This window comes from Garra rufa, chromosome 21 (genome assembly GCF_049309525.1).
Source record: "Garra rufa chromosome 21, GarRuf1.0, whole genome shotgun sequence".
Taxonomy (NCBI): Eukaryota; Metazoa; Chordata; class Actinopteri; order Cypriniformes; family Cyprinidae; genus Garra; species Garra rufa.
Window position 1 is genome coordinate 26,201,099 of NC_133381.1, and position 27,101 is coordinate 26,228,199.

General features: G+C 37.2%; 1 protein-coding gene across 1 annotated transcript in view; it reads right to left on the bottom strand.

Moving 5' to 3' along the window:
* Positions 1-730: 730 nt before the first annotated feature.
* grid1a (glutamate receptor, ionotropic, delta 1a) overlaps positions 731-27,101 on the bottom strand; it is a 154,380-nt gene continuing 128,009 nt past the window's right edge. The window contains exons 8-14 of the mRNA XM_073826752.1: positions 25,970-26,167; positions 25,465-25,795; positions 23,317-23,455; positions 12,361-12,556; positions 9,081-9,247; positions 6,958-7,198; positions 731-1,943 (exon numbers count right to left, since the gene is read on the bottom strand). Coding sequence (XP_073682853.1) covers positions 1,530-1,943; positions 6,958-7,198; positions 9,081-9,247; positions 12,361-12,556; positions 23,317-23,455; positions 25,465-25,795; positions 25,970-26,167 — 1,686 coding nt within the window. The 3' untranslated portion in view covers positions 731-1,529. The remainder of the gene's footprint in view (positions 1,944-6,957; positions 7,199-9,080; positions 9,248-12,360; positions 12,557-23,316; positions 23,456-25,464; positions 25,796-25,969; positions 26,168-27,101) is intronic.

A 27,101-nucleotide genomic window follows, 5' to 3' on the forward strand; every position in this document is an offset into this window, starting at 1 on the left:
TTTGCTAGATAAGACCCTTCCTTCTCACGTGAATCATTTAGAGCCCTTTGAAGCTGCATTTAAACGGCATTTTGGAAGTTCAAACTAGGGGGCACCATAGAAGTCCATTATATGGAGTGAAATCCTATATTGTTTTCCTCAAAAAACACCATTTCCTTATGACTGAAGAAAGAAAGACATGAACATCTTGACAAGGGGTGAGTACATTATCTTTAAATTTTTGTTCTGAAAGTGAACTACTCCTTTAATGTTAATAAAAATACAGTTGTTCATTGTTTGTTCATGTTAGTTCACAGTGCATTAACTAATGTTAACAAGCACAACTTGTAATTTTAATAATGCATTAGTAAATGCTGAAATTATCATGAACTAAAATTAATAGATGCTGTATAAGAATTGTTCATTCTTTTGACCAGACCCCAAACATTTGAACGATGTAATACATTTTCATCATTCCAAGTTTTATAAATTAACTTGAAATTGTATCACGAAGAAATGAACAATCATTTATTTATAAATTTACCTATATTAAAAAAAATGCAGTTATTGTGAGTTCAACCTTATTTTAATTTTTAAAAGATAATCATACGAATAAACACTAAGTGGATAAACAATTTGGTGCAAAAGAGTTTATTTTATAACCAAAAGAATCTCAAACACCACAGTGATTTTCCTTCAACATGTTAAAATCACTGGTTTCAGGAACAGGATAAAGAAAGATTTTTATATTGTTCAGTTTTCTACTAAAGAGAAGCGACATAGTTAATATTGATATGTTTATATTTCTCTCTCTGTTTAGAGTACACTATAAAAAAGACTCAAATGTAGGCATTACAAATGAGTATGTAGAATTTCAGGTACATATAATGTACATACGTCTCTTTTAGAATGTATCTGATATTAAAGGCGTGTTTCGTATGCTGTTCTACAGATGATTTTGTACACACGGCTGTCAAAGGCTAAGACAGCTTCAGCCTCCACACACACTCTATGAGTATATGATGAAGAGCTGCTACTAAAACTTTGTTCCCTGGGATCAAACCTGCCTCCACAATCCTGCAGTTTCTCTGCTTCATTTCTCTTTAAAGCTTCTTTTATATTAGACAAAAAAATTAGGAGATCAAAAGATTTACAGATTTCTCTTTCAGTTGTTTTGTCCCCATCTCTTCGACTTCAAATGAAAATCTTTAAACGTGGCAATTAGAAAACATCCACAAGGAATTCTCATTTTTATTTTAGAACAAAATTTACAAAGCCATTCAAACAGTCTGTATTGTAGGTAATTACTTCTTTTAAACTCAACTTCAAAAAATCATGAATATTCAAAATACACTTTGACTTCACTGCTGTCTCTCGGTATATACAAATATGTACAGGCAAGGAAAGTCAGCGTCTCACAGTCGTATGTATCTGGACTGAAAAAAGAGATCTCCGTACTTTGTCTGTATGTATGTTAATTGTATAAATGCAACCAGACCTGGTCCAAACCCGGTTTTTGTGATCGGCTGGTTGGCAGTCTTTCGCTCGGCTCAAATAGAGGTCCCATGGCTTGGATCAATGGCTTCTGGGATGGGTCCCCCGGGCACTGCCTGGTAAGAGATGGGCATAGGTGTCTTTACGGGGCTCTGGCGGAAAAGGCCTCCGTTGGGTGCCCGGTGTTTGCAGCGCATGGAGGGTGGCAGAGTGGAACTGCTGAGAGGGAGGGGAAGGCTCCGTCCGGGCACGCGGCCGACCCCAGGACCCTCCTGGAGGAACGAAGTCACGGACAGGCCCCCAGGGGGGAAATCTCTCATGGCTTCCTGGGAGCTCTGCTGTGGCCGCATGCTGCCCATGTCCAGGGCAGAGATCTCCAGAGACTGACCTGGCAGCTGCTTGTGTGCCAGGTCGTCCTCCATCAGCCCACTCAAACGCTGATGAACCTGCTCCAGATTCATCTCTTTGTCCTGGGAATGACAAAGAAAAACGGAAATTGAGGCAGAGTCCGAGGCGAGGGAAAAGATGAAAGGGCGGGAATTGATTTGTGGGGTGGAAAACGGGGGAAAAGAAAGAAGAAGTGAGAAATGCAACGTGGACAGGCACTGGAGCAAGAACAAATGTGAATGAAAGCAACGTGGAAGTGCGCGCAATCTTTCAAAAAAAGAGCAGAAGGTGTTTACCGGGGGCTGCAACAATCACATCAGCTCTGATTAATGATACCAATTACATGACGTACTACTGACAGCACGGAATAATCTCATAAAAATAAAATCAAATCCATCTCGTCTCCCACCCGCTCCAGCAAGCAAAAGGACTGAACTACTCAAATGCTCAAAAAGCTGCATATCCGAAAGTTACGAATGATGCAAATGAGAGTGAGCGCTGGGAAACATGGGCCATAAATTGAATTGCAAACACATGCTTTGGAGCCTCAATGTTTCGGGCTTATTTCGGAGGAGCCTTGAAAGGGGTATTTCTTCATTCTTTGATACGCACCGCCGTGAAATAGCTTCGGTCATGCGCCAGTGATGCCGTGGTGTGCCACTTAATGAAAGAATCAAGCCAACATTAACAGGCTGCTAACTGCTTACATTTTTTCCCACACAGGCATTTAATTCTCATGCCATGCATCCTCCATAAGAGAGTGAGGAGGGTGAACTCGATACTGTGAAGCATTCATTCAACACTGATAACCGTAACATCCAGGACTACTCACTGTTCGTCTTCTCTGTTTTGTACAAGTCAGTTCAGTAATACATGCATTCAATTTTAATGGGATAGTTCACCCCAAAATTAAATTTGTTATCATTTACTCACTCTCATGTTGTTCCTGTATTATGTGGAACACAAAATATTATTTTGGACCCAACATACTTTAAAGGCACCTACTATGCCCTGCTTTACCTGAATTAAATCTCAGGTGTCCCCAGAATGTGTCTGTGAATTTTCAGCTCAAAATACCCCACTGGAAATTTATGATATCATTTTGAAAAATACCTACAGTTGGGATCAATAGTTTACACCCCCCTTTCAGAAATTGCCAAATGTTAATTATTTGACCAAAATAAGAGCAATCATACAAAATGCATGCTATTATTTATTTAATTCTGACCTGAATATATTTTCACATATATACAACAATGTTTGAATTTATTAAAATGACCCCGTTCAAAAGTTTACATCTTAATACTGTTGTTATCTGAAAGAGCCACAGCTGTTTTTTGTTTTTTTTGTTTAGTGATAGTTGTTAATAAGTCCCTTGTTTGTCTTAAACAGGAAAAATCCTTTAGGTCCCACAAATTCTTTGGTTTTTCAGCATTTTTGTTAAACCCTTTCGAACAATGACTATTATTTTGAGATCCATCTTTTCACACTGAGGACAATTGAGGGACTCATATGCAACTATTACAGAAGGTTCAAACGCTGATGCTTCAGAAGGAAACACGGTGCATTCATTTGAAAATAAGGGTAAATTTCACTTATTCTGTCTTCTGGGAAACATGTAACTATCTTCTGTAGCCTTTGAAGGGCAGTACTAAATGAAAAAATATGATATTTAGGCAAAATAAGAAAAATCTCAATCTGTTCAAAAGTTTTAACCCCCTGGCTCTTAATGCATGTTTTTTTCCTTCTGGAGCATCAGTGAGCATTTGAACCTTCTGTAATAGTTTCATATGAGTCCCTCAGTTGTCCTCAGTGTTAAACGATGGATTTTAAAATCATACAGTCATTGTTGGAAAGGGTTCAAATACACAAAAATGCTGGAAAACAAAAGAATTTGTGGTACCTTAAGGATTTTTTGAAGAACATTATGAAGTTTAACTGTTCAGGACAAACAAGGGACTTATGAACAACTATCACTAAACAAAAAAAAAAATACACAACTGTGGATCATTCATGCAACAACATAGTATTAAGAATCAAAGGGATGTAAACTTTTTTATAGATTCAACTAATATTTTCTCTTGTGGACTATATGTAAACATCTTTTATGTGAAATATCTTATTCAGGTCAGTGCTAAATAAACAATGACATGCATTTTGTATGACCCCTCTTATTTTGGTAAAATAACATTTTCAGATTCTGAAAGGAAGATGTAAACGTCTGACTATATTTTGAGTGGAAGCAGAAACTGTTTTCGTGCATGTATCTTTAAATGCAAATTAGATGCTGCTCCCCACCCCTTTTCCAGAATAGAGCTGTGCCTTTACAGCTCCTACCAAAATACACCCAAGTTTATGTTAAAAACACACAAAAATTATAAAAACACAGTCGGTTATATCTGTAAAGGTTAGAACTGGTACATCGTTGAGACTTGCGAAAACAAAATGGTGGTGCCGTGGGTGAAAACATGCAGATTAAGGGGCTATTATATTAAGATCCCCTTCCTATGTCACTAGGGGTGCGAAATCTGAGCGGCTCATTTTTTCACATGCTTGCAGAGAAATTGGCTTACAAAAACAAAGTTACTAGGTTGTCCTTTTTCATGTTTTCTTGGTTGGTAGATGCACCAGGGACCAGATTATAGAAATTAAACACAGAAAAAGTCAGATTTTTTGACTTGCCATACAGGTTTGGAACGACATGAGAGCGAGTGAATTTTTACTTTTGGCTGAACTGGTCCTTTCTTTAACTCAATTGCAGAGGTCTTAGGTCTTTAGCCCAGTCGATACAAGCGAATCAGCTGTATATTCTACAGTTTTGTACCGCCTATGGGTAATTAGAGGTGTCACATTATGAGACTATGCTTCTGAGTCATAAGATCAATGAAGAGATAATTACTGCAGAGCTCATGCAGCTGTAGAAGAAAAAGTCTGAATGTGGCTCTAATTAAAAATGCATTAATTCGCCATTAAAATACACCCAATTTGGGGCACTTACAGCCGTGACAAACAACACAACTGGAGGCCAATCTCCTTTTGGATTCCAGATTGCAATATTTTGGGACATCAGTGTGGCCACTGAATGGGTGATCTGATGGATGACAAACAGATGATGAATTTGATGAGTATGTAGAGCGAAATGGAGAGGCACACAGTGGGATTCCTGTTAGTGCTGCTTTGGCAAAGAGATTCAATGAATAAAATCATCACTCTAAACAGAAAGTACTGATTAATCCACACAATATGGATGAATTAATGTCTCTGACTCTGCCCAGGTCTCTGTCATCAGTTAGTTCTCTTTGCATGAGTGAGACATAATTACCGCACCACCCACATCCACATATATATAATCTGATTGATTTAGAGGCCTAACCCCGCTCTAGGAGGACGCTTGTCCTTCCTCTAAATGACTCTACATTTTATTGTTCACCCCACTGACAGGTATCCCTGCTCAGGTCTCGGCTGACCTGTGTAAAAAGCCTGCGTGTCTTCCCAGTCTCTTTCTCTCTCTGGCCAAACGTCCCGTGTGCATCCTGCAGCAGTTGCAATTTCATTATATGCCAATGACCCAGATGCCATCTCCAGAGTGCAGCCCTTAGTGTCCTGTATGAGACCATAGAGAACCTGTGACTGCCTGGACATTGGCATATAATTGCAATAAGAAGACACAGAGAGGGATATAAAACGTAAAATGTGTAAAGTTGGTTATGGTGTGGTTCTTATTGCTTGCCAGAGCTCCAATGACTCCCTTCTTACAGTGCATCATAAACCAAACAAAACCATACATAAAAAAGAAACACTCAAATTGTACAGGCATACGGCAGACTGAGCACCTTAAAGCGAGAACAAGGTTGGTGAAAGCAATATAGTCTGAAAGCCAGTAAAAGTTCTTATCTCTTCGTGTGCTATTAATTCAAATCCGGTCAAATTTCAAGCAGTTGACAAATGGTAGTCATAATACTCACGTCTGGTCGTTATTATTCAACAATGTCTGTAAAATTTAATATTATGTTATCGACGATCAATGTTCCCGAACTATAATATGTGGTTTATGAGCTGTTGCTCTCACCAACGTGCTTGCCTCGGCTCAAGATATCACCAAAGGGAAAAGAGAGAAGGAGAGGAGACAAGGACGGAAGAGTAACTGCAAAACACTTGAACATGAGTCAATAAGTCACTGGCTTATTCTCATTGCACACACTTTAGTTTAGGGATCCAGGTACAACCTTTGCCTAACAACCAGAAGCAGCAGAAGTAGAATAATGGACTGATATTGCAAATTGGGGATGTTTGTATGCAGAAAGCTACTTGGAAACAACTATTAAATGAATGGAACTACACGTGTAGTTGCCCATAACACAGAGCTAATGGGTTTGAATACAAAAGCCATTATTTCCACTTAAAGCGATAGTACATCCAAACAAAGAAAACTGTGATCATTTTCTGAGGTTCCAAATTCGTATGAATCCCTTTCTTCTGTGGAACACAAAAGAAGATATTTAGAAGAACTTTTAAGCTGTTTGGGGCCATTATAAAACCATTGTGTCCAAAAAGGACATCAAAGTAGTGAGAAATTATTCAAAATATTGCAAAATAGAAGATGTTTTCTGATATTAACAAATAAAACCATGACCCAAAAATAAGATTAAAAAGAATGATTTTTAGAGTAGATTACTATATGTTGATTCAAAACATTCTTTAAAATATCTTCTTTTGTTTTCCACGGTGGAAATTCGTCATACGGTTTTGAAACAACATGAAGGGGAGTAAATGATGACTGGTTTTCATTTTTGGATGAACTATCTCTTTATTATGATGATTTGATCTGTTTTTTTTTTCTTTGATGATCTTATGCTTTTCTTGAGTGTTTCCCTCCCCCTTCACCCTTCCCTCTTGCCTTCTCTTTGGCAACACTTCAGCAAATGGGAGGCAGGAAGTTCTTAATGGTCACACCTATAGCTGGGTGTACTGGAGCTCGACTAAATCGGGGCTTGCGTCAGTGGCGTCTGGATCCATAAAGTAGAGTGTGGCAGTGGCTGTACAGTCCTGGGCGCGGTGGGCAGGGGTTGGCCGTAGTTTGGCCGCCTGTGGGGTCACCTCTTTGGGCTGTGCCCGCTGGCAGCGTGGCCCGTTCCACCATGACTCCAGCGCGGCAACCAGGCAGGCCAGCAGCAGCCCTGCCGCTAGGATGCAGAAGACCCCAGCGAAGCTGTGCAGTCTCAGGGCACGGCCCTCCGGCTGGGGCTCCGCGTGCTTGTCCAGATCGCAGCGACCTTTTCGCGGCCACCACTTCTGCTTTAGAATGTCAAGGTCTCCTTTCTCCTGCAGGTCAAGGATCCTAAAGTGAAAAGGAAAGCGGATTGTTAGAAGGACTGAGATATGAATCTATCACCGCTTTCATTTGAATAATAAAAAAAAACATACATTCTGAAATTGAACTTTACTACAAGAGGACAGAGGGAAGTTCAAAACAAAATATGGCTGAAAGGTGATAATGAGGCAAATACAGGGGTTGGACAAAATAATATGAAAATCTAGGACATCAGCAATATTTCTGAATGTGGATGTTACCTTTTGCTTCATAGCTTCTAGATGTCTTAGAATAGATTCATACAGCTTTTAAATAATCTCCAGATGAATGTTGTCTATAAAAAACATCTGCTAGTTGCTTTAAAGATGCTGGAATTGGCTTCTCACCCAAAAATTACAATTCTGTCATTAATTACTCACCCTCATGTCGTTCTAAACCCGCAGGACCTTTGTTAATCTTAGGAACACAAATTACGAAATTTTGATGAAATTGGAGAGCTTTCTGACCCTGCATAGACAGCAATGCAACTGAAACACACGTGTTGTGATACTCTTGAATGGTGGTGAAGGAAAAAAAATTGTTGAATAAAGTCATTATTTTCAGTTTCTTTGCGCACAAAAAGTTTTCTCATAGCTTCATAACATTACAGTTAAACCACTAATGTCACATGGACTATTTTGTCAATGTCCTTACTACCTTTCTAGATCTGGGAAAGTTTCAGTTGCATTGCTGTCTATGAAAGATCAGAAAGCTCTTGGATTTCATCAAAAATATCCTAATTTGTGTTGAACAAAGGTCTTACAGGTTTGGAACAACATGAGGGTGACTAATTAATGCTCCAACTGTCCAGGTTTTATGAATAGACAACATCTCTTGCATTTTATTATTGGTGTCTGTGATTAAACTTTTAAGCAACAGCAGCTCTTTCATGGATGCTAGCTTTGTAAAGTGGCTCCATGGTCAGTTTTGTCCGACCCCTGTGTTACATTCATTGGTCACAGAACATGACCAAAAAACAAATTACGTAAAAATAATATTTCTACTTTTCAAAAGAAAAAAAGAGAAGCAATTATCTCCTCAATTAAGAAGCAGAGATAACAAACAAACTTTGCAAAACACTGAAAAAAAAAACACTTCAGCAGTGGCAATGAATATTTGCTATAGAGTCTTATTAATTTGCTTTCTCCTTATTCATGGACAAGTTTCCTTAGTAGTTATTCATTTCAATACAGCAGACGTTCAGAAAGCGGCCGCATTTGTAAAGAATCCAGAGGAAAAGGTCAATATCTAATGATAGAAAAGAAAATGTCAAAGGTTGAAAAATAAAGTCTGTTCAACTGCAATCGTCCTGGGTATTAATTTAAAACATGTTTGATTCTAATTCCCCATAACAGACCGAAAGGTGATTGTAGAGGATCCTTCATGAAAATGCATTTCGAGGCCCCGATGTTCCTGATATGTGAATTATTAATTGCCGGCGAGCTTACCTCCCTAAAGCTAATTAGTATGTGAGTGGAGCGTCGGTAGGAGCTCAAAATATGAATGCAAATTATAGTCAAACAAATGAAGGGCTGCAGGGTGAGGTGCTTTAAAGCCAGTGGAGAGAAGAAAGGATGGGTGGGAATGAAGATAAATGCTCTGAGAAGGAGACACTGGTGATTCAACACGATTCATGGGTTCTCCGGCAAGACTGCGTCTGCCAAGGAAATAAATGTAATGTAAATGAGAGAAAGGACAGATGATGAAAGGAAAAGGGAAACAATCCATCACAGTCATGCAGTAGGATGTTTGCGAAGCTTTGGAGCTTGATATTGACTTGAAATGATTGAAACGATGGTGTCTATCCTTCAGCTACTTTAACAACTTGTATCGGTCTTTCTGATCATATTGCACATATACACTCGCTCACTTCTGCGAGAAGAGATCTCTGTAGGGGCTGCCGTGCTGCAGAGCCAGGCCGTATCCCTTGCTGCTCATGCTGTTCCCTGTGACCACCAGTGCGCAATCGTCATCTGTCAGGGCGGCGTACTCTAACACCGCCACGTCCCACAGGAAGGCGTACGGATCCCGTTTCACCTGAGAGAAAGCACACACATGCACACACGGTTCAGTGTTTAATTTGCCCATGTATCGCGGCAGGGTTTTGTGTTTTTGATAATAGTAACGTAAACACATCCGGAGGTTATCTTGAGACGGAGAGCTTCTCCTTTCAGTCACTCAGCTCTTGTCAGACAGGTCACAGACATCATTCAAAATGAAAGATGTTTATATTTCACTGAAAGTCATGAGATGGCTTTGAACTTGTTTCTTCTCTGGAAACTAGCCTCCCCCGCTTTCTTTTTCAGGAGATTTTGCTCTCTCTCACTCTCTCTCTGTCTCTTGGGAAAATGGCTTTCCCCCTCCCCCACCACACTAAATAAAGCCGCACACACGTCCGCTTTCCTTTCTGTTTCTTTTAAACTCAGGCTCTATCGCAGCCACACAGTTATGACAAACTTTCATATGACAAGTACAAAGGGAAAAAAAAGGATGTCAGAGAAGAAATGACAAAGAAGCTGCCGTCTCCTGGCTCTTCCATATAAACATGAAATTGTCTCTATCTCTTTGTGAAATACTACAATATCCGTCACTGCCTGAAATGATATTTACAGTTTGTCTTTCAAGTGTACATCCATTAGGAGGATTTGGATACTCTCAACCTATTAAAGCATTGATATCAAATCAATCAAAGGTGGAATAATATATTTTAAAATGTAATGTATTCCTGTGATGACAAAAAAATTTCAGCATCATTCTCCAGTCAGAAAATCTTTCTAATGTGGTTATTTGGTGCTTTTATTATCAATTGATATTGAGGCTTATTATAATGATTTCTGAAGGATCATGTGACACTAAAAATCTATGTATATCTGACATTTTATGTTTTTACTGTATTTTTGATTAAAAAAAAATGCAGCCTTGGTGTGCATAACAGACTTTTCCAAAAACTTTAAAAACTTAAATGATGTTAAACTGTCCATTGGTTTTGGCCCCATTTCCACCACCTAGAATGTTCATGACTTTTAGGGTAAAAAGTGACATAAAAATGACAAAATTCTTCAGTGATAAATGTCCATACGCTATGGACATTTTTAGCAAACTCATTAAACTAGTGAGGGTGTGAAATGCTTCCTGTAAGAGAATTTATTTTCTAGTCCACAGGGACAAAAGTGGCCATAGTTGAAGAAACACTCGTATATATATGTGGATCTGTTGGGCAATTACTGGCAGTTAAACACTTCAGCATGGATGGCCTGACAATAGGATTATTCAACAGCATCCAAAGTGCGGGGGTGCAGCCGTACAGGCCTCAATTTCTCTGTGTCTTATCTCTTTTCATTATTCTGCTTAAGAAATCAATTCTGAGCCTGCTGAATTGTTAGCTTAATAGCCAGTTATGTAACGAGGCTGAAAAACTCATAAAGAGATTCATGGCCTGGTGATGCCTCCTGCAAAAAGCATGCCAGTGGATATGTGGCAATAACGCGTGCTGTGAAATGTAATAGCTGCAATTTCTGAAGTTTTATCAAAGGGTTTGATGTGGCTATCAAGTGTCTTAAAGATTCTCTTGGCATCAGCAACAGTTTGTATACAAAGTGACTTTGAAAGTTTTACCAAACGAGCGCAAATACATGAATGCATTCAGCAGCATATGAATAATTTTTATGACTCTCACAATATGGCTGGATATTACATTGTCTGAGCCATGAATATTTATCATGAAATTCTAAAGCAGTTTTCTCATGTTTTCTGTCAGACTTGCATGGTACATTTCCTTTTCTCTCTTTAATGATGCAAGATGCCAGAATCGTCCTGTTGAAAATCTAAACAGACTGCAATTTACTGATGGGCTCTTTCTGTGTTCTGCGAGACATGCTTTGGATTACAAAGAGCCACAGATAGCCAGCCAGCCAGCACCATGCACATGGTAGTGTACAGAAAAGCTCTTACCAGCACCACGGACAGCTCTCACGAATCACTACACAGCAGAAATTCAGCACCATGGACAGCTCTCCACTTTGATTAACACAACTGGTGCTGATTTGAAAAGTTTCAGTATAATAATAACTCCTCATATCCTTTGTTTCAGGTGCTGTTTATGCAGATATAAACAATAACTTATTATATACAAGAACTGCAATTTTTACTACGTCAGAAGCACTAATTAACCTACTGGTTACTAAATTTATTGTTTGGGCTATCACTGTTAATGTGTGTTAACTTGTGTTATAAATATGTTTTGTTTTTTTTAATTTGACTGAAAACAGTAACTCATTAAAAGATCACACCTGAATTAAAATGTACTGATAATTTACTCCAAAATGTCAAAACAAAATATTCATGTCTTTCTTTCTTCAGTCAAAATTTTTCTCCATATGGTGGACTTTAATGGGGATCAGTGGGTTGAAGGTCCAAATTGTTTCAATGCAACCTCAAAGGGCTCTACAAGATCCCAGCCAATGAATAAGGGTCTTATCTAGTTAAACAATTGCTCATTTTCAAAACAAAAAGTGTATTCTTTTTAAATGCTCTACGATGCACATCTATGACTTCACACATCAATCACGTTGGAAAGATCATGTGTGGTTAGTTCTTCAAAATTGTCCGTAATCATAATTTAACCTTTTTTTAAGGGCGTTTGACTTTCTTTGCACGTTTGCTTTGCAAACAATGGGTCGGTATTTCCGGTGGTACTTCCTACGGAACTACATAATACGTGTAGTCGAGCTAGTGCAAGACGAGCATTTGTGGTTAAAAAGTATATAAATTTTCTTTTTTTGTAGAAAATGACAATTGTTTAACTAGACAAAACCCTTATTCCTCGGCTAGAATTGTGTAAAGCCCTTTAAAGCTGCACTGAAATTGAAATTTGGACCTTCAACCCACTGATCCCCATTGAAGTCCACTATACAGAGAAAAATCCTGGAATGCTTTTCTCAAAATTTTTTATTTCTTTTCGACTGAAGAAAGAAAGACATGAACATCTTGGATGATGTTTTTGTAACATTATAAATGTATTTATTGGTTCTGTTTATACAAAAATTAAACAGACACCTTGGTATTTAAGGGTCCCTGGCAGTTCGAAAACCTTTGATTCAGCTACATATGTGGACTTGTTCCCATCTGTAACAGGACTGTGTGTCTGATACCTTGCGGATGCCTTCAGCAGGAGAGGTCACAGAGTTATCCTGTCCCTGATTTTTATTGATAGTTCTCCACAGCTCGGCGAAAGTGCTGTCTTGCTCCAAGGGGTTCGTGCCCTTCACCCTGAAATACTCGAACACAGCAGAGTCTCTCACTGTTCCGTAGCTCATCTCCGTCTGCTTGGAAAGGTCTTGAAACGTTCTGGATTGAGAAAAAAAGTAATAAAAAACATACAAGGCATATATATTATTCAAAGTGCACATTGTATTAAAATTTAAACAGAGTGAGGAAGAATGCAAATTTAGCTAATTAACATACAGTATGCTAAGAATCATTGATGCCTGATGTTTAGATTGTGTTTGCTAAATTGCCACTGTGCTCACTACCATGTGCTGCATGATTTGATTTATTATTTTAGTTTTTAAACAATCTGGAGGTGTAGATATGCCTCAAACAACAACAACAAAAACTGTGAATGGTACATTTCACAACCTGCCTAAACAGTGTGAAAGGAGCATTAAACAATTAAAATCATACTCTCGCTGGAACCAACCATTAAGGCATATCATATGGTGCTTTTCAGCCAACTGAATAACATGTAACAGTGTGCACACATAAATAATATTATTTATTTCACTTTATTTTTTGTTGCTCCTTTAGAGTGTGCAAAGCTTTATTAGCTTTATTAACATTTTAATCATTCATACTAGTTCAGAAACAAAATAAAATGAGGTGTTAAAAAATAGATATAGTGCACAGAGCCTGAATTCAAATCTAAACAAATAGCAAATGTCCATGTTTAGCACTGGTTATGTCCTTAGGCTATAGAATACCATTACCTGCTATAGAGACTTTTCAAAAATATTTTTTGCTTTCATCATTGTCTAGTATATACAGTCAAGGCCGAAATTATTCATACCCCTGGCAAATTCTGACTTAAAGTTACTTTTATTCAACCAGCAAGCTTTTTTTTTTTGACCGGAAATGGCACAGGCTTCTCCCAAAAGATAATAAGACGAGCTACAAGAGGCATCATTGTGGAAAAAAATATTGCTTTTATTTACATTTGAACAAAAAGTGGCATGTCTAAAATTATTCATACCCTTCGCAACCTGTCACAGTCTATGGGAAAATCCAAAGTTCTATGCCATTCCAAATAGTCCAAGCTGTTCTAAAGCATCCTAATTACCCTGATTCATTGGGAACAGCTGTTTTAATCAACTCAACAGGTGAAAAACAGAAGCTCTCTGCTGTTGATTTGTGGACAGTCATGGCTAAGACAAAGGAGCTCACTGAGGACCTGTGGCTGCGCATTGTGGCTGCTTACAGTACAAGTCAGGAAAGGGCTATGTTCCCGTAAAGTTCCCGTGGCTACAGTGCAAAGTATTATTAAAAAATACAAGACGTTCTGCACTTTAAAAAATCTGAAGGGTATGAATAATTTTGGACATGCCACTTTTTGTTCAAATGTAAATAAAAGATGAGCAATATTTTTTTCCACAATGATGCCTCTTGTACATCGTCTTATTATCTTTTGGGAGAAGCCTGTGCCATTTCCGGTGCTGGTTGAATAAAAGTAACTTTAAGTCAGAATTTGCCAGTGGTATGAATAATTTTGGGCTTGACTGTATATACTGCCATTCAATTTTTTTTTAATGTTTTTAAAAAAAAGTTTCTCATGCTCATTTATTTTTATCAAAAATACAGAAAAAACTATATCATTGCAATTTAAAATAACAGATTTCTATTTTAATATACTTTAAAGTATAATTTATTTATTCTATATAAATCTTTTCTAACAATGTAGTCTTTACTATCACGTTTTATCCATTTAACTCATCCTTTTTTAAATAAAAGTCTTAAAATGCTGTTTTGTGTAACATTTTATTCATCAAAAAAATCTTTAAAAAGTATTACAGGTTCCAAAAAACAAAACAAAAAAGAATATTAAGCAACTGTTTTCAACATTGATAATAAATCAGTATATCAGAATTATTTCTAAAGGATTTAACACTGAAGACTGGGGTAATAATGCTGAAAATTCAGCTTTGCATCACATGAATAAAATCTATTTTAAAGTGTATTAAAATAGAAAACCACTATTTTAAACTGCAATAATATATCACAATATTACAGTTTTTTCTGTATTTTTAATCAAATAAACGCCTAGATGAGCAGAAAGTCTTCTTTAGAAAACGTTAAAAATCGTACTGATCCCAAACTTTTGAACGGCAGTGTATATGTAGTGTCTCTGCTCTCTACATTCAAAATATGCTCTCTCTTCTGAAATAAAACATTTAATTTAATATATTTTAACCCTGGCGATGTGTCCTTCACCTCTCGATGACATTATTCCTCTCAAATGCGCTCATGAATCACAGAGGTGTGAGGTCGAGCAACTGATACGCTGCATTTTGATAGAGTAATATGGGGGTTAATGAAAGTCCCTTATCTAACACTACCATTACTGCTTGAACTGGCTCTGTAAGTACCAATCTAACAGCATTAAAAAAACATTTGTCTGGTTTACTTCTGCTCATCTGCTTATGTATGCATGTAGTATGAATGCATGTTTTCTATTGATTAGTAATTAAAATGCGTGGGACGGAAAGCTGCTTTATTTCAAATATTGTGAAAAGCTTTAACAAATTCAAACTGACATTCACAAATGACAATGCTTTTGCAATGTGTTTTCAGTTTAGATGGCTGTGGCTAGATTATAACAATCACAGAAATTGCTGTCCACACACTGAATAAAGACTTTTCATTTGTTTTCATTTAGTTTTTCTTTTGCACGGTGACAAAAGTGCAAAACAGTACACTCTACTCCAGATTATACTGTAACAATGAAAGAACTCATGCAACAATCAATTTCTAATGAAAAGGCAGACTAGACACAACACCACTAAAACTGTCACAAATAATGAATGAACGCATAAACATGATGTATTCATTAATTATTTGAATTATTTGGGGAAAATAACACCCCCTGACAAAATACAGTCCTAAATGATTTTGCAGCTCACAGCTGCTGCGTTCCATCTGTAACTTCCGATGTCATGCAGTCCATGTGTGATGTTTTTAGGGCAGCCGGCTGCTCTTTCCTCTTGCGGAATAACAGTGTGTTGCCTCTCCTCTGGTTTTAGTGGGGAGTGATTTCATGTTGAGATAAGCATCTTCCATCACCCTTGACAAGGCTATTTAACAGGACCGCACAATTATTTGCAGATTCAATGAGTTAGATTGTTAATCTTGAGAAGATAAAATCTGAACAATTAATCAGTTTAATTATAGTGATACTGCCACAGCTGGAGGAGAAAAAAAAAAAAAACTATGGAAATATGTTACGCATGGTGTCATCTCATTGTATTTATTATATAGTCATTTATACTCCAAACCCTGCTGAGCAGCTTTTGTAGAGTTTTAACTTTACTGGAAAATACTGGAGTTCTGAAATAAAAAAAAGCTGCGGCAAAGCAGTTCATTGTTTTCATTCAAGATTTAACATTCATCTCAAAAAGATTTTTTAAAGATTTTATTTAAAAGAAATGAATACTTTTATTTAAAAAGAACATTCAATTGATCAAAAGTGAAAGCAACTTTTATAATGTTTCAAAAATTCCTATTTGAACTTTGTATTTATCAAAGAATCTTGAAAAATATATTATGGTTTCATCAACAACAACAAAACACTCAACACTGATGATAATAAATGGAAGTTTAGGCAAAATTTTTATTTCTTTTGTCTTCTGGGAAACATGAAAGTATCTTCTGTAGCTTCTGAAGGGCAGTACTAAATGAAAAATATATAATATTTAGGCAAAATAAGAAAAATGTACACATCGTCATTGCGTTCAAAAGTTTTCACCCCCTGGCTCTTATGCATCCTGTTTCCTTCTGAAGCATCAGTGAGTGTTTGAACCTTCTGTAATAGTTGCATATGAGTCCCTCAGTTGTCCTCAGTATGAAAAGATGGATCTTAAAATCATACAGTCATTGTTGGAATGGTATAAATACACAAAAATGCTGAAAAAACAAAGAATTTTATGGGACCTGAAGGATTTTTCTGATGAACAGCGGGCAGTTTAACTATTCAGGACAAACAAGAGACTCATGAACAACTATCACTAAACAAAATAAAACACAGCTGTGGATCATCCAGGTAATAACAATATTAATAACCAAGTGTATGTGATCTTTTGAACAGGTTCAATTTTTATTTTCTCTTGTGGACTATATGTGTAAACGTCTTTTTTTTTGTGTAATATTTTATTCAGGTCAGTACTAAATAAAAAAACAACATGCATTTTGTATGATCCTTCTTATTTTGGTCAAATAATTAACATTTTGCAGATTCTGCAAGGTGTATGTAAACTTTTGACTTCAACTGTACATATCACTGCAATTTTCAACAGAAATGAACAATAGAGGTGGTAAAACAGCAACACTTATAATCATTTTCAGTTACAGCTCAATAATGACTTTTTTTGCATTATTGTAATGCTGGCACGGAATTGGATTTAGGAAGCGTAATCTTTAATTACGAATTTCGTAAAATACATGACTCACAATGAAACAGCTAAAAGATGACAGATCGAAAAACAAGCTAAAAAGGAATGCTTGTGACTGTGTTTTTACGTCACATGCTCTTTTGTTTATACTATTGGGTAGGTTAGTTGTAGTGCAGATGGTACGGTATTTTAAAACATCATGGAGCATTAGTTATGCTCAATGGATATTTCAAGTCAGAACTGTGTGACACGTACAAAGCCAACGTCACATAAAATGTACCATATGTACATTCATCTGTTTCTCTTTTAGTGCCACTCAGTGGACATTTCACATTGAATCTGTCATAAAACGTACATAGCGGTACATATTTCGCATCTTGCAAAAATGTTCCCACAGGTACGTTTTCACCATGAGATCAGGCTTTATAAGAATGATTTCTGAAGGATCATGTAACACTAAAACTGGAGTCATTAGCAAATCTATTTTTTCAATTTTATCTTATTGAGCCTAATTTGGTCTCTAATTTCACCCATGTGGACAGATGCACTCATATACTGAGATGAGATATGCTATTGAGATACATTTTGGGGTTCAGTTTATAAAACAATATTACTCACTACTTTCTGTAATTCTTATTTTACACTGGTTTTGTGCAAACAGACTGCCTACAGTGAAAATTATAGAGATGGCATGTATTAGCTAACCATCTTTATTGTGCTTTTATGATTTGTGGCTGTTGTTAAAGAAAAAAAGTGTTTTTAAAGGTCTAGTTAATGACCACCACATCTATGTCAAATTACCTTAAAGCAGCTTGATGTCTTATGGAGTGACACTTACAATTACTTCTAAAAATACAAAATGTGTTAAAAACATACATGTAATTATGTCCTGTGATCCACTACTACTACAGACATCACACTCCAACAAAGCACACTTATTGAGAGCAGGTAGCAAAGAATGAGTAATTAGCTGTTGACACAGAATGTGTTCTTGCATTCAAAAACAGCTAGACGTGTGCGACTGAATGGAATGGAATAAACGCAGGGGACTTGGGATTTGCTTTGAATCACTGAAGTGTTTTTAACTTGACACACTGATGTAAAATTTGCTCACTGTTTGAGATGCTAAATAAAAAAGTGGAGAAATGACAATTGACAATCTGACGCATTTACATAAACCAGCAATTGGAAAAAAAAAGTTGAGGTCAAAAGTTTACACAGAATCTGCAAAATGTACATTATTTTACCAAAAAAAAAAGAGGGATCATACAAAATGCATGTTATTTTTTATCTGGTACTGACCTAAATAGGACATTTCACATGAAAGATGTTTACATAAAGTCCACAAGAGAAAATAATAGTTGAATTTATAAAAATGTTTACATAAAAGTTTACATACACTTGATTCTTAATACTGTGTTGTTTTGTTTGTTTAGTGATAGTTGTTCAGTTTGTCAATTCAGAAAAATCAATTCAGGTCCCACAATTTCTTTGTTTTTTTTCAGCATTTTTGTGTATTTGAAACCTTTCCAACAATGACTGTATGATTTTGAGATCCGTCTTTATACACCAAGGACAACTGAGGGACTCATGCTATTACAGAAGGTTCAAACACTCAGTGATGCTTCAGAAACAAACACGATGCATTAAGAGCCAGAGGGCAAAAACTTTTGAACAGAATTTGAATTTGAATTTGAAGATCAGGGTAAATTTAACTTTAAATTCAAATGGAAAAATCTTCTGTAGCTTCTGAAGGGCAGTACTAAATAATAAAAATGTACACATCTTTATTGTGTTCAAAAGTTATACCCCTGGCTCTTAATGCATTGTGCTTTCTTCTGAAGCATCAGTAAGTGTTTGAACCTTCCGTAATAGCTGAAAAGTGTGAAAAGATGGAGGAAAATTCAACTATTATTTTCTCTTGTAGACTATATGTAAACATCTCTTATGTGAAATATCTTATTTAGGTCAGTACTAAATAAAAAATAACATGCATTTTGTATGATCCCTCTTATTTTGTTAAAATAATTAACATTTAGCAGATTCTGCAAGGTGTATGTAAACGTTTGACTTCAACATAACTGCAATAAAACTGCTATATAAATAAATAAGATTAAAAAATCAATAAAACATGGTCAAAAAAAGTCTCAAATATGTTTAATTAATCTTAATTGCATTTTTCTTATAAACATATATTGACATTTTTGCTTAACTGCAATCAATTTGATCAATTAATCAGCATATTATGGAAAATGTTTAATCTACTGACAGTCCTAAACATGAAATGCAATTTCCCAGGGTACCTATCAGGTTTAAGTACAAACTCCATGCCTCAGAGTTTCTTTCAGCCAGCTTCTGCTGGACAGATCAATAGAGGTGCTCTATAAAAGGTATTATTAGCTGTAATGGGAAAATGAATTTGGATGTGATCCATTATCTTGTTCTTGTTTTGTATGAGAATGTTCTAGATGCCCTACATCCAACTAAGCATAGAAAAATGGTGCTGTATTAAACCAGGCTCAGGCTTAATTATCTGTTCTGAAGCCAAAAATGAAGGAAAAAAAAAAAACAATGTACTAAATGTAACCGCACCATAAATCATGCAAATTAAAAGGGTCACTAAATGCTTTACAAACAATTTATAAACAAACTGCAAAATAGTAGACCTACAAAATTACACACCCAGTGATTTTTATAGCATACAAATTCAACACAGCTATTTGGATGGCAAGCCAACTAACTGGCCAATCAGCAGCCTTTCCATCAACCAATCACAGCCCACTGGCAGAGTGAAGCCGAGCATTTGGGGACCTCAGGACTGAACACAACGTTTGTCAAGCCTGAATCCCATTTTACATCTAAGGCTGGTGAGAGATATGAAAGGCTCCCAGTGGGCTCCCAGCGTGCTAACGATACCGTATCATGCACCAGCAGGGCTGCCTGATTTTAATAACAGTTACAAACAAGGTGATTAGCACAACCATAGCAGCTGTGGATGCTGCCACTGAGAGACGGAAGAAATAATCCCCCAGAGCCTCAACACACACATACACACTCACTAGAGCTGAATAAGAAATGTGACGGCACCAAACTCTCCATTAATGCTCCAAAGCTGAACCTTTGGGCACACGGTGTGAGGCATTTCGTTGGTGAACTAACAGGTCCGCCAGGAACATAAAGTCAGAATTCAGAGGGACAGAATGCAATAAGCTTCTCCAGGCTCGGGTTTTCAGCTGAGCTGAGAGGGCTGAATTCAATGAGCACGCAGATAACATTTACAGAGGCAGGAGGAAGCTATTTGCACATCAGGTAGGGCATTACCAGTTCATATAAAACAACTCTCATAGTCAAATAAAAGGGAGGTTTTAAAGCAGAAGGAGCATTTAATTTTTGCTGTGACAATGCAATTATTCTTCTGCAGTGAGGTGTGAAGAAAAAGAATCACTGCAGCTCTTTTGTGGCATGTTGTTTATGCTATCTGACAGTTGTATGCATTGTATAAATATAAAAGACCTGTGTGTTTTTAACACGTGCATGAGATTTCTCTGAAGTGGGAGTAGCCTGCAGACAAGTAGACAAGCAGCACCTAAAACACATAAAAGGAGAAGAGAAGATTCTGGCGTCTACACAGAGGAAAAAAGAAAGGATTTTAATATAAGGCGACCTTTCGTGGAATTCATAGAGAATGTCAGGAACTGTGAGCTCCCTGCTGGGAAGTGAAGGACCAACGTGGTCTCTAAGAGACAGCCGGCATGCTGTGATTTCAGATTTAATTTGAAGAAATATGAAGCATTTAGCTGACTCCCAGTGTTACTTCTTTCAGTTTTAGAATTACTTCCTCTATATCTCGAAAATTCAGGGTCGGATGGGATTTGCACTGATTAGTGCTGCCACATTGGGTCAGTATCAACTATTTGTTTCCTTTTCAAATGACTAAACAGTTGACTTTATATAAGGTTGAAGACAAAAGTTTACATACACCTTGCAGATTCTGCAAAATGTTAATTATTTTACCAAAATTAGAGGGATCATACAAAATGCATGTTATTTTTTGAATAGTTGAATTTATAAAAATTACCCCGTTCAAAAGTTGACATACTCTTAATACTGCGTTGTTACCTAAATAATCCACAGCTGAATTTTTTGTTTGTTTGTTTGTTTGTTTAGTGATAGTTGTTCATGAGTCCCTTGTTTGTTCTGAACAGTTAAACTGCCCACTGTTCTTTAGAATATTTTTTAGGTTGCACACATTCTTTGCTTTTTAACATTTTGATGTTGTATGTATTTGAACCCTTTCCAACAATGACTGTATGATTTTGAGATCTATCTTTTCATACTGAGGACAACTGAGGGAACTTAACAGAAAAGAGATATTTAATAAGAAAAATGTACACATCTTCATTCTGTTCAAAAGTTTTTGCCCTCTGCAATGCATTGTGTTTCCTTCTGACGCATCAGTGAGTTTTTGAACCTTCTGTAATACTGTAGTTGCAAATGAGTCCCTTTGAGTTGTCCTCAATGTGAAAAGGCGGATCTCAAAATCATACAGTCATTGTTGGAGAGGGTTCAAATACACAAAAATGCTGAAAACCCAAAGAATTTGTGGAACTTGAAGGATTTTTCTTGAAGAACAGCGGGCAGTTTAACTGTTCAGGACAAACAAGGGACTCATGACTAAACAAACAACACAACACGCAACGCAACGCAACGCAACGCAACGCAACGCAACGCAACGCAACGCAACGCAACGCAACGCAACGCAACGCAACGCAACGCAACGCAACACAACACAGTGTTAACTATTATTTTCTCCAGTGGCCTATATGTAAACATCTTTTATATCAAAATCCCTCTTATTTTGGTAAAATAATTAACATTTTGCAGATTCTCCAAGTATGTAAACTTTTGACCTCAACTGTAGTGACAGCAGAACTGTTATAAAATTAATCTGCAGTTCTACACAGATCTACAGTCTGAACGAGTCAATGCTACTTAATGTTTTTTGACATTTTACAGAAAATAGTGCAGTGTATGATGGACTGATATTTTAGCACCCAACATATCAAGTATATTCGATATTTGGAGCCGATTTTAGAACACTTTTAGAACACGACTTGAAAGTCTGCTAGTGTGATCCTTGTTTAGTGTGTAGTGTTCAGTTTTATCTCTGTAACCATTTACAAAGTTGGCAAAATCTGTTCAGAAATTAAAAAGAACCTCACATATTAAGAGTTGTATGGCTTAATATAATGGCAATGATATCTCTTACTAAAATATGTAATGGAAAACCCATGAAAGATTTCCATTCTTTAAAAAATCCACAATGTTTTTTACATATTTTGGACTATGGGGGTGGCATTATTTCGATTATGTGAAATGGTTGCACTCGGTGTGCGACTGGCGCTACCTGTTCCTATTTTTACTCGATATGATACCACATTGTGTGGCTTTTGACTGTAATTTTCATTCAAAGGGCAACCAGAGAAGCTTTCAGTGGTCATTGTCATCGTATCAGTATTTAATTTCAGAGTTGTGTATTTCAGGTTGTGTTGCAGTAAAAATAGCAACATAGTGCCAGTAGCTCACAGAGTGCAGACATTTAATGAATTTAAAAATTCATTAAATGATAAAATAATGGCACCCCCATAGTCCTAAATATTTTTAAAATGATGTGGATTAAAAAATAAATAAATCTTGCATGGATTTTCTACTACATATATCAGTCAAAGACATATTTTACATTATATTAAGCCATATAAGTCTTAATACCGTTGATAATACCTTTTCAGTACAGCATTTGGCTAAATGCCTCATGCTAACCAGCTAAACCTTGACCCTTTGTCTATTCCTCTGAACCCCTCTGTGATTTTATCTCATTTTATCCTCCATTATGTTCCTTACTGCTGCTTTTTGGCAGTGACGCAGCCATGTATTAAGATTCATCCTCCCAACACCCATTTTTTTCAATACCTGAAGTGAATGAGAAGGTTGACAGAATCTGTAAGTAAAAGAGACCCTGCTTTTTTGTACAGTTCATATCAACACAAGCAGTGTGAACCTTCTCTGTGCCACATCAACTAGCAGATACTTTCTCATTTGCTGTTAACCCAGCGTTGAACTTTGCTGAAATGGCACGGTGCATTGTGACTCATTTACAGAAAGTAAACGCTGACCAACAGAATAACCGACTGCTTTTTTATGAATGAGTAGTCAACTAGTAAATATAAGCAGTCATGCAGGCCCTAATCTGATGCTAATGAAGGCAATCCAGTGACATGGTATCCTAACCTGGAGCTACGTTTAGAGATGTGACAGCTCTAATAAGGCTCCATGACACACCATGTGGTCAACAGCGTGATGAGTCAGGGTTTACAAGCCTGCATATGGACAAGCATCTGCAGATGTGTGGAGTTCTGGCACTGAGATGCAGAGCTGGACTAGTTAGCTTACCGAACAGCGTTGTCCATGCGGGATACGGTAAGGTACGCTGCCAGGTTGGCTGTGTAGGACGAACAGACAATGAGGGTAAATAGCCACCAGCTTCCCATTGCAATCCTGAGAGCCATTGAACTCATGAAGGATTCACCGCCTGCAAACACAAGGAAGAAGAGAAAACCTTCTATGAATTGCTTGCCATTGTTTACAGCAATTCAAAGATACAATGATACACAAAGAATGGAGAAAAATGCTGGGTTTTTAGACAGCAGGGTCTAACTGGTTCATGCTAACCAGCTAAACCTTGACCCCTTGTCTTTATCACTGAACCCATCTGTGATTTTATCTCATTTCAGCCTTCCATTATTTTTCTTCCCACCGCTTTTTGGCAGTGACACAGCACTGCAGCCATGTAATAAGATTCATTCTCCCATCACCCGTTTTTCTCAGAAAAGCTCAACACCTTATAAGCCTGTGCTGAAATGTCAACACAATATTCCTCTCCAGCGCACACAGCCTTGGAAATGTCATCACTGACACAGAGATGGTGAGAATAAAACGGGAAGGGACAAGATCTGGTGCTATCATACTCGATGGAGCTCGTTAGTGACTTTAAGTTTTCTTTTGGGACTCTGAGCCAAATTATCTGAGATCTGAAATGTCCCTTTAGGCCTAAAAGGATATCCTCAAAGTCTGTAATTGCAAAGGTCAAAGGTTAAGTGTGCAACCATGCTCATTATAGAGTTGAGAGTGCACTAGTTCCAAATTGGACCTCCCATGAAAAAAAAAAAATGCTTTTTTTATATGCCCAGCCATAAAATGTAAATATTTGAATCAATTTTATGTGGAAGGTTGTAAACATGCACAACCACACCAACATACAACATAGTTTACCTACCAGACCTCATGACGAAAACGTACCTGTGGGAATGTTTCGCAAGATGTGAAATAAGTACCAATAATTACATATCACTGCAGTTTCCAACAGAAATGAACACTAGAGGCGGTAAATCAGGGAGCACTTGTAATCGTTTTTGCACACAGTTATGATTACAGCTCTACATATTTGGCTTTCCAGACGTAACAAGCTTGCTCGGTAGCTCAGCTGGCACGGAATTGGACTCAGGATGTGGAATCCTTGGGTACGAATACCGTGAAAAACAAGACTCATGATGAAAGAGCTGAAAGATGAGAGATCAAAAAACTAAAACGACATGGTATGTTTTGGTGCTGGGATGCTGGTTTTAGCTGGTTTATGCTGCTCCTTTGCTGGTTTATACTGGTCCTTAGCTGGTCATGTTGCTGGTCAAGGACCAGCATAAACCAGCAAAGGACCAGCATTAACCAGCTAAGGACCAGCATAAACCAGCTAAAACCAGCATCCCAGCACCAAAACATACCTAACCAGCATATGCTGGCTTTTTCAACAGCTATTCCTTTATGGCTCATAACACTCATGGAACAGAGCTATGTGTTGATAAAGTGTTACTTTTTAATGAGGGTTGCTACTAGGAGCCCTGACATAATTTAAACAGTGTAGTGCACCTGCTATCATATGTTTGTCCTTCATAAGTGGCATGTAAATATTTATTTAAAGAGGTGACCGAAATGCAAAACCTATTTTCATAATTACTCGCCATGTTTCATTATCAATTTACGGGTCCAAGGCTTATAATTACAAATTGGCAAACAGCTGTGGAAAATAAGTAAATGTCATTCAGCAGCTGCTGTAAATTGCTTGCACCTTGGTCTATCTTGCCACATCTGAAAGCATACAGACACTTGACAAGTATTATGCAGAATGGAAAAGTGCAGCCATTTATCTAAAACCTCAACCAAACACAATACACACTCGCTCATCTCTTCATAAGCACCTGAAATGCAGCTGTGAGCAACAGAATTCCTATAGAATAATATATTTTGTCAAACTATCAAAATTTAGCACTCTTGGGATTGTGTCTAGTGCTGTAAGTTGTACTTAAGAAACATTTGAAGAATTATATATTCTGCTGAAAAGATATTTTCTTAAAATAAAAGTATTAAAACGCTGTAGTAGCTGTGCTCCTGTAGACGAGAATGTCAGCAACTGATTGCAGCATCCAAGTGAGGTGACTATTCAGCAATACCTCATCCCTCATGTTCAAGTGACGTGATCCAGCTCACCTTGCTGTACAAAGGCTCCGTAGACGATCCAGATGGCACTTTGGAAGGACGTCGTGACAGAAGGAGGCTGGTGGGGCCCAGGAGGATTCTGGGAGCGGACAGACTGGACGCGTCGAAGCAGAAAGATCATGACACCCACCACAGGAATGGCAGCAGCAATGCAGGCCCATACCGCCAGGTCAAACGGTGCCAGCAAGGAGAAGATGTTGAGTCTCTCTTCTGTTTTAGTCATCAGGATTCCCACAGAATAATCCAGATAACGTTTGCTGAAGTCCACCACATTCTCCCGCTCAGGAGTGATGGTGATGGCTGAAATAGCCACATCTGCCCTCTGAATAGTAATACATGAACATGCAGTGAAATATGGCTGTGTAAGTTACAAGAGAGTCAATTCAAAGAAAGTAAACACATCAGCTGACTGATATCAATATGTAGTTTCACATTTTAAAAATAAACAATATATACAAGTAACACATGGAATAGTCTTCATGAATGTGAATCTCACCTTTCCAATTAGTTCTCCGATCAGTCCGTTCCAAGAACCGTTGGCCTGAGGAGATCCGTATTTCCCATCAGCCACTTGATACATTTCATACTTAAAGCCCAGGATTTTGGCCAGGGCGTCTAGAACATCGATGGAAAATCCTTTATATCTTTTGGGCTGACCTAGAATGTTTTCTGCCACCATTACAAACGGCTCCTCCTGAAGACAACAGAGAAATTTAGGGGTTCATTTAATGTACTTATTTATTTATGAGTATTTTATACTTAGTGATGAAAGGATGATTATGCTTGTCCTGTCTTTACATACAGTTAAAGTCAAATGTTTACATACACTCTGCAGAATGTTAATTATTTTACCAAAACAAGAGGGATCTTACAAAATTCATGTTATTTTTTATTTAGTACTGACCTGAATAAGATATTTCATAAAAGATGTTTACGCATAGTCCACAAATACTTTGAATTTATGAAAATGACCAGTTCAAAAGTTTACATACACTTGATTCTTAATACTATATTGTTACCTGAATGATCTACAGCTGTGTTTTTCTTCTTCTTGAGTTTGTTGTTTGTCCTGAACAGTTAAACTGCCCACTCTTCTTCAGAAAAACTCTTTAGGTCCCACAAATTCTTTGTTTTTTAAGCATTTTTGTGCATTTGAACTCTTTCAACAATGACTGTATGATTATGAGATCCATCTTTACATTGAGGACAACTAAGAGACTCATATGCAACTATTACAAAAAGTTAAAACGCTCACTGACGCTTCAGAAGGAAACATGATGCATTAAGGGGCTGAAAACTTTTTGAATTTTGAAGATCAGGGTCAATTTTTATTTTGTTTTTGGGAGAAATAAACATATCTTTTTGTAGCTTCTGAAGGGCGGTACTAAATGAAAAAAATATATATTCAGGTAAAATAAGAAAGATGTACACATCTTCATTCTGTTCAAAAGTTTTCACCCCCGGCTCTTAATGCATCATGTTTCCTTCTGGAGCATCAGTAAGCGCTTGAGTCCCTCAGTTGTCTTCAGTTTGAAAAGATGGATCTCAAAATCATTCCGTCATTATCGGAAAGGGTTCAAATACACAAAACTGCTGTAAAACCAAGGAATTTGTGGGACCTGAAGGAC